The 12,210-nt window shown below is 51.3% G+C and overlaps 6 protein-coding genes across 6 annotated transcripts; 5 read left to right on the forward strand and 1 right to left on the reverse strand.

The window, feature by feature from the left end:
- Positions 1-283: 283 nt before the first annotated feature.
- On the forward strand, positions 284-1,408 carry COCCADRAFT_2819 (uncharacterized protein; the record flags this gene model as incomplete). Its single annotated transcript, XM_007711403.1, has 1 exon — positions 284-1,408. The coding sequence occupies one exon, from the start codon at positions 284-286 to the stop codon at positions 1,406-1,408; it is 1,125 nt and encodes a 374-aa protein (XP_007709593.1).
- Positions 1,409-2,326: 918 nt separating this feature from the next.
- COCCADRAFT_89248 (uncharacterized protein) lies at positions 2,327-2,629 on the forward strand (the record flags this gene model as incomplete). The annotated part of the gene is made up of 1 exon (XM_007711469.1): positions 2,327-2,629. The coding sequence occupies one exon, from the start codon at positions 2,327-2,329 to the stop codon at positions 2,627-2,629; it is 303 nt and encodes a 100-aa protein (XP_007709659.1).
- A 656-nt stretch (positions 2,630-3,285) lies between these two features.
- COCCADRAFT_2821 (uncharacterized protein) lies at positions 3,286-4,074 on the forward strand (the record flags this gene model as incomplete). The annotated part of the gene is made up of 2 exons (XM_007711404.1): positions 3,286-3,599; positions 3,678-4,074. 2 exons carry the CDS (start codon positions 3,286-3,288, stop codon positions 4,072-4,074), a joined length of 711 nt encoding a protein of 236 aa, XP_007709594.1.
- Positions 4,075-4,548: 474 nt separating this feature from the next.
- On the forward strand, positions 4,549-5,631 carry COCCADRAFT_34523 (uncharacterized protein; the record flags this gene model as incomplete). Its single annotated transcript, XM_007711436.1, has 4 exons — positions 4,549-4,596; positions 4,650-4,767; positions 4,818-5,170; positions 5,227-5,631. The coding sequence occupies 4 exons, from the start codon at positions 4,549-4,551 to the stop codon at positions 5,629-5,631; spliced, it is 924 nt and encodes a 307-aa protein (XP_007709626.1).
- Positions 5,632-6,314: 683 nt separating this feature from the next.
- COCCADRAFT_34524 (uncharacterized protein) lies at positions 6,315-7,886 on the reverse strand (the record flags this gene model as incomplete). The annotated part of the gene is made up of 1 exon (XM_007711437.1): positions 6,315-7,886. The coding sequence occupies one exon, from the start codon at positions 7,884-7,886 to the stop codon at positions 6,315-6,317; it is 1,572 nt and encodes a 523-aa protein (XP_007709627.1).
- A 672-nt stretch (positions 7,887-8,558) lies between these two features.
- On the forward strand, positions 8,559-12,000 carry COCCADRAFT_89155 (uncharacterized protein; the record flags this gene model as incomplete). Its single annotated transcript, XM_007711470.1, has 7 exons — positions 8,559-8,729; positions 8,780-8,880; positions 8,938-9,075; positions 9,127-10,166; positions 10,214-10,686; positions 10,734-11,707; positions 11,760-12,000. 7 exons carry the CDS (start codon positions 8,559-8,561, stop codon positions 11,998-12,000), a joined length of 3,138 nt encoding a protein of 1,045 aa, XP_007709660.1.
- Positions 12,001-12,210: the final 210 nt, after the last annotated feature.

Raw genomic sequence — 12,210 nt, forward strand, 5'->3', positions numbered from 1 at the left:
GGAAACATTCAGCCTCTATATATGTCAAAATTATACGATATCCCCAACTACCTCAGCTTCGCCCACCTAGGACATATTGATTTTGGCTGCGATTTTCCCGTCTGTGTCCACAAAACCCAAGTATCTTCGACATCCGCAAAGAGTCCCATCCAATAAAATCTAGTACACATCAGATAAGGAATTTACTAATCAACATTGCCCCCGCACCCCCACAAGCACCCCTGCTTGGCTACTTCGCAAGAGAGTTGAGAGCATTCCTTCACGACATTACCCCTCTTTCGCCATGGACAGTCTATCCGAGGAGCTTCTGGATCATATTATTTCCGAGGCCGTGAAACCTTTACCAGACCGGCATGGTGTTCGTTATGCAGACCTCGTCAGTTTATCCATGGTATCACGCAAATTCCATCGCATCACAGAGCCATATCTGTACTACTCTATTGTCCTATTGGAGAAGAACAAAGACCAATTCTTGCAGACAATAAGGTGTTGCTCTGAACTATCACAATATACTCGGGAGCTCTGTATCAAGCAATCCTGTAACATCACACATGAAGTGTTGCGTCTTGCTCAGCATCTTCCAGGTCTGCACAAGTTGGATCTGGACCTCACGTCTTGCAAGACTTCAGATCTTTTGCCCATACTGCAGCTTCCATCAGTAACAACACTGTGTCTTTCTGGTGTTGTAGCCAGACAAGTCGATGATGCTAGTTCCATCAACTGGGGAATCGCCAACACGGCCATCGCGAGTCTTGAGATGTCCTTTTCGGATCCCGAGACCTGGTGGGAAGATTGCGACGAGATTTGGAAATTTGCTGCAGTCTTTCGCAACTTGGAAAGCTTGCGTATTCATAGCGACTACGAGGGAGAAAGGAAACATACACTCAACGGCCCAGTCTTTCGGTGTCTCGTGCATGCTTTTAGACATGCATTTGAGACCAGTCTCCGCTCTTTCAGCTTCAAATGCAACGATGTGAACCATGACTACATCTACCAGGGTGACGTGGCCGTCAGCGGCGCGTTCGATGCGAGAGAGATTCTCAAGCAGTCGCAACTCAAGAGCCTGGAGATTGATACAATGTGTCTGCACAGGTCAAGTCAAGAGGAGAAGCTGAGGAGCCAGGAGCTCGGTCCGTCATGCCTGCCAGCTTCGTTGCGCACGTTGTATCTGCGCCACCTTGTCGCGACAGGCAATCTGAACCCTACAGAACGAAACCTTATGCATTCGGATGAGGCACAGTGTTTGTCACAGCTAGTCAACCTGGGAGCGCGAAGAGCGCGTTTCCCAAATCTAGAGAAGATGACACTAGCTATCTCTCTACCTCCCTTCTTTGAAGAAGTTGCTTCGAGGATCGTCAGAGTCCAAGCGCGAAAAGTAAAATCGCAACTAGAGCTGATACTGATGTAAGTGCGGAGGGGAGTGTGCGGTTCGCAATAGCTGAAAACAAGCAGGTCTGAGTGGGACTATGTCAGTGATGATACGGTCAGATCATGGCCAGAGTATCATGTTACTCGAGACCCACGGCATTCTTTTTACGATCCGACATTTATACGCTGCGCATAGCCATTTCCAATATTTGACGATTGTGGATTGCTGTCAGTGTTTCTCAAATCACCCTCTGGTTACTTACATCCGTTACTCTCTCGCTCTCTTGAGCAACTAAACACCAGACTGTGAATTTCGATGTGTACTGCCATGCGAGATCATATCTTCGTACTTCTTCGATCAAGATGGGATAAGATTCTGCCAAAAAGCTTCAAATTGCATGTGAATGCTACAGAGCCTCTGATTGATGGCTTCGTACAACATCCTGGTCGTCTGGGGGGTTGAAAAATCTTGGCAGAGGCTTGCAACACACGGAAATCTTGGGCTACCGAGAACACCGAGATGCAGCTACACGTAGAAAGGGTTTTGACAGTGTTTGGCCAAAGGTAAGCATGGATGCTGACAGCATGGGGATTAAGGGCGCGCTATGAGCCTTTTGGGCTAACAGTCAGATTTAGGTGTCACGGTCCGATTGGATGAATCTATATGCAGTTGCGTGTTCCGCAGCCTTCAGCCACGATGAGCGTATACGCAAACAGAACAGCATCGCCGCAGACCATCGCATGTGGCCTTTCGTTAGCTTGACTACGAAGATGCCGGGGGCGGAGCGGTCAGTGTTAAGATACAGAGCATGCTCTATTTAAGGACGCTGTCACCGACCCAACCTCTTGTTTCGTTTCCATTCCAAACAGTCCTCACAAGTCATTTGCATCTCACTCAACATTCACAGCCCTAGTTCTTCGTAAATCCTACAACAAAGTCCTACAACAAGCTTTCGAAATGGCCTCTCAAGCGCTTGTCCTGGCAACCAACTCCGCACTGCAACAAAAACCCGCACCCATTGCCCCTCACAACTCGCCAACCCAACAACAACAGTCGTCAACCAACAAATCAGGTGGCTTCTGTCTCAAGAAAGGCCTCGATAGCCTCACCGAGATGCTTGAGCGCAAGATCGACCACCAGATTCTTCTCGCTAAGACCCGAGCTCATGCCGCGTCATCGTCACAAGAGACACCTGCCGATCGCGATTCCAAACACGTGCACTGGGAAACTGGCAGCAAGCTTCAGCAGACAGTAGCCTAGAGTCCCTAAAACACGTAGTTGGAGTACTAAAATCATGCCAAGAGGGGCTGACGTGTTACGATGAAGCCGTTTAGCTTCTTGGGTCTGGTCTTTTGCGGATCCGCTGGGTATTGATTTCATTTGCATTTGCACGAGAACAGTGTATACGCGTCTAAGCAAGAGTTTGGTACGAGTGGGCAGGGATCGATTTACGCCTTATGGCTAGTAGGCATTCTCTACATATTTCACCGATATTGGCGTGGAGTGTCATCACATGCCTACTAACAACAAGGCAACGAGTCAAGGATAGATATGGTCATGTGTTAGGAACAGTCCGGCAATATGAGGACCAAAGAGCGAATGTATGAAATACCCAAAGGCTATTAGAGGAGATAAAGAGGGGCGTTATAACGTATTTGTTCACATTAGCGAGCTATCATTTTCATAGGAAAGGATATTTTACTCTCATAGAACAACAATTGAATATAACATAGCAGCAGTATCTTACAGCATTTGACGCAACCACTTTATCCATCACTATTACACGTGATCATTGATCCAGGCAACAAGCTTTCCTCGTCAAAGCTAGTGCAGCCATGCAAGACCCAATCGCTACATTCAGATCCAATACACTCTCCCTCATCACGACACTCTGTATGTCAAAGCCGTCCAACGACATGGCAAAATCTACGCAAACATACAGCAAGCACTTCATCCCACTCGAGTCGAGCCCGGAAATATTCACAGAACTTGCGCACAATGTAGGGCTACCTGCGTCGTTAGAGTTTCACGATGTTCTTTCCCTGGATGATCCAGAGTTACTTGGGATGCTGCCACGACCGGTATATGGGCTGATTCTGATACTTCCGACGACAGAGGCGTACGAAAAACGAGTCAAGGATGAGGATACCAAGCTGGAGAGTTTGCAAGGCACCAAGCAAATCGAGGATGTGGTGTTTTTCAGACAGACGATTAACAATGCGTGTGGGTTGTATGCTATTTTGCATGCTGTATGCAACGGGCAGGTCAGAGAAAGGATAGGTCTGGATGGGATTAATATATATTGAAGACAAGGCCAACGCAGTACAGAGTCCAGCTCGATTGTTGGGAGAGTGCTTAGCTCAAGCCTGACGAATGATGTAGATGAACTGTCTAGAGCGCTGGAGAATAGCAAGGAGCTGGAGAAGGCATATGCTGACGCAGCTATCCAGGGCGATACGGATGCGCCAGTCAATGCTGAAGACGAGGTGGATTATCACTATGTTGCTTTTGTGCAGTCATCCAAGAGTGGACATCTCTACCAACTCGATGGAGACCGGAAACGTCCCATTGATCTTGGGACACTGGAAACCGATGAAGATGTTCTTGGAAGCAAGTGTCTTGATGTCATTCGGAACATGGTAGCACTTGAAAACAACAATGTCAACTTTAGCTTAATGGCCCTAGTTGAAGGCGCACGATTGTAGGTAGCCAAGGAGTCACACTCTCGGTGGAAAAGTCTCCGGAGAGCAGTAAAGTGTGAACTATGAAGGACCTTTTTATTTGTTCTTGCAACCAAGAATGCACGTACTGGAGTACAGCCGCATGCACCACAGCCAAGCAAGACGCGAGGCTGTGGGATGCTCCCCGAAGGGACTTGTAAAGGTGTCGTAGACCAAGTGGCTGGTGTGCGAGTTGCGTCCTAGGAAAAAGCGATTACTACGACAGTGGACATGAATCATTTCACCTCGTCCTAGAGGGTTGTTGAAGCTGGCCCATGTGATGTTGGAGAGACAAGGAGGGTGAATGTGTGCGAAGAAAAGTCATCGAGAGGCCGGGCGCATGGACCACCACGCGCTAGGCTAGCTCTGTAGCTTCACCTCGAGCGACGTCCCCGACCGCGATTGTGGTAGAATCCATAACTTACTCCCCACCCACCCTATCACGCCCAAATCGCAACCATGACTAAGAAGCGCAAGAGGTATCCGGATCTGAACCAGAAGCTAGAGGTCAGCATATTGAGAGCGAATTGTACACGAGACACGCATTGACAACCCGACAGCGACCATGGTGCTACTACTGCGAGCGCGACTTTGACGACTTGAAGATTCTCATCTCTCACCAAAAAGCCAAACACTTCAAATGCGACCGCTGCGGACGACGGCTGAACACTGCCGGAGGTATGCCGTCGCAATACTACAAGCCTCGCTCTCCCCTAACATTTGACCAGGTCTCTCTGTGCACATGAACCAGGTCCACAAGGAGAACCTCACGCACGTCGAGAATGCCAACCCAGGACGCCAGGGCCTTGAGCTCGAGATCTTCGGCATGGAGGGTGTGCCCGCCGAGATAATAGAGCAGCACAACCAACAAGTCACACAAGCACATTTCGCCGAGGAGCAGGAGCGCGCGCGGTTAACGGGTAACCCGATGCGCGGGGCGTACGTAAATGGCCAGGCTGCGCCGAACAAGAGGCCCAAGATCAACGAGAGTCTGGACGAGATTGAGGCGAGGGCGGCCAAGTTTAGAGAGGACCGTAAGAACGGTGTTCTCCCGCCGCCAGTGGAGCCCGTGCAGAATGCAGTATGTACATGTCGAGAAGAAGAAGAGAGTGAGAATGTGACTAACAAATTCATCAGACTCCGCCAGTCGTTCAACCGCCCTATGGCGCTCCTCCAGGCGCTCCTGTGGCCTTCCCACCTGGCGCTCCTGCATACCCACCTCAAGGCATCGCGCAACCCTTCTCACCCGGCAACGCCGCCATACCGACACGACCAGGCAGTATACCAGGCCAACCCGGTGCGCTTCCACCTCGACCAGGCTTTGGCGCTCCACCGCCCGGTGCATTTCCTCCAGGACCCAACGGCGATATTTCCAATTCTGTCGACGATCTCATCAACGAGGTTACCAAGGAGGCGGCGCCCAAGGAGGAGAAGAAGAGCAAAAAGGACAAGAACCAGCGGCTCATTTTCTTTGCCGAGACAACGAGTCCCGAGGAGAAGATGGCGGCATTGCCAAGGTTTGCGGAGTTTATGCGGACGTGATTGGGGAAGCGAAGCTGATGGGAGTGTGCGTGGTGTATCTTGACATCTTTTCTTGGTCCAATTGCAAAGGAATGCACGTGGGGATGGTTTTTTTTGAAAAAAAAAGAAGAGCTTGCCTTTAAAGAGGCGTGAGAAAGGGGGCCCAGACAAGATGAATGACAAGCTTATTGATGGTATTGCGCCGCGGAAGGGAAAAGGATGTACATCTCTTTTATTCTTCTCTACCCGCCCAAGACATGGAACGCGACGCGAGTAAGCAAACAGGGACGTGTTTTCTAGTCTAGCCATGTTTGTTTGTATACAGACGGTACATGTATATGTCTCAGAGCCCGAGACAGAGAGAGACATAGCTTTCGAGCGCTGATTACGAAAATGAAAGACTATAATCCGGTCCATTTTTTGAGATAAACATTGTCAGTCAGTCAGAAAGAGAACGAGAGTGGGAGATGTATGTTCCAAAGAACCAAAATCAGGGTATCTTGCATTAGGTGACGTGTAATCTGGGGCCGTATAACTAACAAAGCTATACAACAGTACATATGTGTAAATCGCGAGGATGAGGAAAGAAGAAAGACAAACATCGAGGTAAAAGGGTAGGCCACATTTTTTTTTCTTGCCAGAATTCCACGTTTCTATTATCGTTTTGTGGCCAAGAAAGAAGAAGGAGAACGATGAAGGAAGAATCATTGATCATAAAAGCCCAATTCCTCGCCTTCTTCCTGCTCATCCTCGTCGTACTCTTCGCTCTGCTCATCCTCGCTGCTACTGCTAGCCTCACTGGCACGCGCCCACTCCGACGTCTCCGTGAAGAGTGATTCGCCGAGATCCAGCGCGCGAGCTTGCGTGGTCGACCGACCGAGTAAGCCCTCTCCATCACTGTGATCTTGCTCAGGCATGGGTTCCACCTCCTTAAGCAGCGTCTTCTCATCATCCTCGTCAGGCGACGCGCGCGCAAAGCCTACAGATTTCGCAGTGTTGGGTCGCTCATGCTCCTCTGCATGCGAGGACGCAGGGGTAAACCGGGGCTGCTCTTCGATGATATCGCCGTTCCAGGGTCTGCATGCGGTGATGTTTTCGCCGCAGCGGAGACAGGTCCAGCCTTCGCCTTCTTCGTTTGCGATGCGCTGGGCGAGGCAGGCGAAGCAGTAGATGCAGCCGCACGAGGTGGACTCGTAGGGGTTTGTGATGTCTGTTGCTGCGCTGCCGACGACGCCGCCGCCGCCGGCTGACGAGGCCATGATGTCGGACTCGGTGGCGGTGGTGGGGTTTTGGTCGCGGTAGCAGATTGCGCAGGTGCGTTCAGGGAGGAAGCCGAGTTCGCCGGAAGTTTTGGCTTCATCGTCTTCGGTGGAGGAGGTGGTGGATTTTCCCATAAGGGAAAAGAGGGTTGCGCGGAGTTTCTTGAAGGTGCGGCTTAGAATGCGGCGCCAGCGTGATATGCCGACTAGAGGGAGGAGGAAGAGTAGGAATTCGGTGAAGGCATGCCAGACGAGTTGGCGGTTGAGGTACTCGAAGCTGACTTCGCGGGAGGTTGAGTGCGACGAGGGGGTCAATCGCAACCGGAGGAGACGGTCGGTGATTGTTCTGTAGCGACCATCGACGAGGAAGACGAGGAAGCTGGCAAGACCGAGCACATCGTGCGCATTCCCAGCCAACTCACTCAATCTGCCCAGCAGTTTGAGGCGCGCGGATTCAGGCCGTGTGTAGTCTTCGGACGTGGACAAGAGGTACTCCTCCCACTTTGTCCACGCATATCTCCCACCGACAGTAATGGCGCCATAGGCAATCTTCTGCCAGGGCTTCGGGGGCGGGCGATTGGGGGCACTGCTGCGGGCATCGGTATAGCGCAGCCCCTGTAAATGGGCGCCGTAACTGGCATTCTGGTCCCAAATGCTCAGCTTCCACAGTACGGCGCGCAGCAGCAGCAGGATCTCGGCCGAGTAGTTATCGGTGACATGTGAGCCAAAATACTTCAGACCCTCGCCGACTTGGTCTTTGAGTAGCGTCAGCAGCTCCTCGTCGAGGAGTTCGGCATCAACCTGGCCGACACGGAACTCTGGGCGCGTTCCCGAGCGGCCCTTGATCGCGTCCCAAACATTGAATCCGGCCGAGGAGACAGCGTTTAAGGGGAAAGGAAGGCGTGCGAGAGCGCGGGCAGGGCGTGATGGCTCATGGTGATTGCGCTGCTGGAGCGCGCGCTGTGCGCGGCGGGCTGCTATGCGTTGCTGGGCGGCGGCGAAGTCTGCGGAGTGCATCGGGAAGCATTGGGAGGCTGCCGGGCGCAGGCAGGGCAGATGAGGGTGTGGCGAGGGGGATGTGGGCGGGAGGAGACGGCGGAGGAGATGGCGGAGGTGAAGGTGGTGATATCAGAGCCGCGGTCGCGCACTCGTACTCGGAGGAACGTGATGAGGAGGGCTATGGGCCGAGGTTGGCTGGGCATGCACAAGCCGATGGGCGCCATGGGCCCCGGGGAGTGCAGACACGCCACAGCAACAACGGGTATGTGAGCACGCAGCATGGCCTGTATGCGATTCGAGCAAAGAGAAGGCCGTTCCTCTTTGTTTTTGTGTCTGTCCTTAGGCCGGTGTAGTACTATAAGTATATCAAAAAAGTTTAATTGCTAGTCCGCTCTCACCGTCGGTCGCAGAGGCCCGAGCTGGCGACGCGGGGACAGCAAACATGGAATTTACTTCGACTCCAACAAATAAGCAGACATCTAACCTGCAGCCTAGTATTCACTGACCCCGGGTGAGCAGGCCTCCATGTTGCCTTCATTGCTCACTGTATACACCCAATAGCAACATCTCATTCTGAATCTTTCGTCTGCTTCACACTTGCACTGTGCTGCATCTCGAACTACCCCACCACGGCCGCATATCCACCTAGTGAATGCATATATACATAAACACAACAAACAACAGTACTCGATGAGCGCCAGCTTCCAGGTCGAAGTCCCCGGCGAGGCCAATCCTCTGACCGAGGGAATTCTCTTCCATGTCCTGCGCTCCGCCTCGTCCGCAGACCAGACGCAGGTCCAGAGCGGCGCAAAGCAGCTGCAGCACTGGGAAAAGACACAGGGCTTCTACCCTCTGCTTCAGGTACACCAAATGTGACGCATATACGTGATATCTATACTAACACAATCCAGTCCGTTTTCCTCGACCATTCCCTCCCGCTCGAAGTGCGCTACCTAGCCATTATACAATTGAAGAATGGTATCGACAAGTACTGGCGCAAGACTGCCACCAAGTACGCCCACCGCTCTATTCATATGACCGCACCACACCTCTTCTAATAATATGGCAGTGCGGTGACAAAAGAAGACAAGGCCACTATCCGAGCACGTCTACTCGAGAGCGCCGTCAACGAGGCGGATCCCCGGCTGGCCCTCCAAAACGCCCTGGTAGTAGCAAAGATTGTTCGCTTCGAGTTCCCCAATGACTGGTCAGTCTGGCTACGTGCCTTGCTACTTGTAATATCTAACACCTCTCTCAGGCCAGATCTGTTCCAGCAACTCCTCCACATTCTCCGCGCCTCGACCGAGCCCAACGCTTACGCACTACAACTCCCCCGTGCGCTCCTTGTGCTCCTATACATCATAAAAGAACTCTCTACAGGCCGCCTGCTACGCACCCGCCAGAGCCTGCATACGGTGGCTCCGGAAATATTCAATGTCCTAGGGACCATATATGTGAGTAAGGTGCAAACATGGCAGACCTTCTTTCGCGATGGTGGCGACGATGAAGGCGGTGCAATAGAGAGCATTGACCATAGTCTGCTCGCTATAAAGACCATCAGGCGACTAGTCATTGCCGGCTACGAATTCCCGGGCAGAGACAAGGACATTCAGGACTTTTGGACACTAACCCGTACTCACCTCGGTGAGTTTCTACAATATGTGACACCAGAGAACTCGCCACTTGCAACAGAGGTACAGAAGAAGATTGGAAAACACCTCATGCAGCTGTCCAAGCTTCACCTCAACATGGCGTCTACTCACCCCTCAGACTTTGTTCTCCTGCCAAACTCTTTAGATCTTGCACGCGACTACTGGAGTCTGGTCGCAAAGGTAGGCGAGCAATGGGGCTCTACGTCTATAGAAGGCGCCAAAGTTAGTACCGATGGCGACGCTGAGGACGAGGCACCCATCCTCGAACGTCTTGCTCTCAAAGGGTTGTTGTTGATACGTGCGTGTATAAAAATGGTCTTTTATCCCACCCAGACCTTTCGCTACAAGCAGCAACAAGAAAAGGATGAAAAGAATCAAGCTACGCACTTGGTCCGTACAGACTTGTTCACAGACGACTTGGTGCGAGAAATGATGTCAGCACTCGTCCAGCGCTTTTTCGTCTTTCGCCCCAGCGACCTTCGCATGTGGGAGGAGGAGCCCGATGAGTGGGAGAAGATGGAAGAAGGCGCAGAGGACTGGGAATTCGCCATCCGCCCTTGCGCTGAAAAGCTGTTCTTAGATCTCGCAAAGAATTTCAAAGATTTGATCATCCAGCCTCTTCTCCAAGTCTTTTATTCTGTCGCAAGTGAGTACTTGCTCGAGATGCGGTGAGTTTTGGCTAACCTCTTGCAGCCCCCCAGAATGAGGACATCCTGTTCAAAGACTCGGTGTATACAGCCATTGGCCTTGCAGCTGACATACTCCACGACAAGCTTGACTTTGACTCTTTTCTGGAAAATACTCTCGTTGTAGAGGCTACTAAACAGACACCGGGCTTCAACATCATTCGTCGTCGTATCGCCATCATTATTTCTCAATGGATTACCATCAAGATGGCGCAGGAGAAGAAGCCCATAGTATACCAGATATTCCAACATTTGCTCGACAAGAACGACCCTTTGAACGACCAGGTTGTCCGCATCACAGCCGGAAGGAAGTTCCACGCTGTTGCAGACGAATGGGAATTCAAGGCTGACGCCTTTTTGCCCTTTTCTCAGGTCATGTTAGACAGGCTGATGGCCTTGGTGCAAGAAGTCGAGCTTCCAGAGACAAAGATGGCGCTGCTCAATACTATTAGTCTGATTGTTGAGAGAATGGAGCATCACGTAGGTTATATAACCATGCTGTATGTCCTGAGACTGACGCGATGCAGATTACACCATATGCTAACAGCATCATTTCTCTCTTGCCACCGCTGTGGGAGCAGTCTGGGGAAGAGCATCTCATGAAGCAGGCGATTCTAACGATACTTGCTCGTCTGACAAATGCTATGAAGGCTGACTCACGCTCATTCCACGTCTCGTTCTTGCCCATCATTCAAAGCGCCATAGAACCAGGTTCAGACACTCAGGTCTACCTTCTCGAGGATGCACTCGATCTATGGGCGTCTATTCTCGCGCAGACTCCATCTCCTCCTGAGCCCACGCCACCTGAGCTTCTCGGCCTGCTCCAGTATCTTCTTCCACTATTCAGCATGGACAACGACACTCTGCGCAAAGCCATTGAGCTCACAGAAGCCTATCTTCTGCTCGCACCTGCTGCAGTGTTAGCTGACTCTTTCCGACCTGCCGTCCTTCAAGCACTTGCAGAGCTACTCGGCAGTCTGAAGCCTGAGGCGAATGGTATCATGACACACCTTGTGACATGTATAATTCGTGGCGCTGAGGGTGTTGGTGGCGAAGAAGCAATCAAGGTATTGACGAGTGACCTCATATCTACTGGCTTTCTGGCAAAGGTCTTGGAAGGTCTCCATGGCGCATGGACGCACCACCAGTCTCATGGTCCCTACCGTGAATTACCTTCTCGTGCTGTCGATGGCGTGGTAGAAACAGACTACTTTACTGTCTTAGCCCGTATCGGCGTCGCTTCTCCTTCGGTACTTCTCGAAGCTCTTGCTTCTCTATCCAACGAAGGCTTGGAAAAGACGCTGGATTGGTTGCTAGAGGAGTGGTTCAGCCATATTGAAAACATTGGCGATGCACCAAACAAGAAACTCATGTGCCTCGTCCTGACCAGATTCTTGGAGGGCGGGCAGCCGTGGATGCTGGCCAAGTTGCAGTCATTGATCGGTGTCTGGACGGATGTGCTCGGCGAGTTGCTGGACGGCATGGATGATCGGACACAAGAGTATGTTGAAGAGATTTTCCTTTTTGTTGTGCTTGTGCTAATCGCGATATAGTTCTCTCTACTGGCCTCCGGAGCCTTATCACCCTACAGAGCCCGAAGCCCCAGAAGATGTGCGCAAGCGTGAGCTCATTTACACCGATCCTGTGCATCAGATCAATCTGGTTGCTTTTGTCAGGGAGCATTTACAGCAAGCGATCCAACAGGCTGGTGGCGAACAAGCGTTTCAAGACGAGTGGTTGAGTCGGGTGGATAAGGAGGTGCTCAAAGGCTTTGGCGAATTAGGGATTATGTAGGTAAATGGAGATGGAGATATCGGTACAGAATTACGATGGATTAGACACTATCAAGTTGTAAAATGAGTAAAAATGATGCTCTTTTGAGTACCCTTTATAGGGTTCCAATTGCAAACTTTTCCTTTTTTCTGTGATGATCTTGTTTGGTCAAAGCAAGGGAAGTAGAAAAAAATATCGCTACAGCATTGAAAAGTCATGACATCTTGATAT

This window comes from Bipolaris zeicola (assembly GCF_000523435.1).
Source record: "Bipolaris zeicola 26-R-13 unplaced genomic scaffold scaffold_29, whole genome shotgun sequence".
Taxonomy (NCBI): domain Eukaryota; kingdom Fungi; phylum Ascomycota; class Dothideomycetes; order Pleosporales; family Pleosporaceae; genus Bipolaris; species Bipolaris zeicola.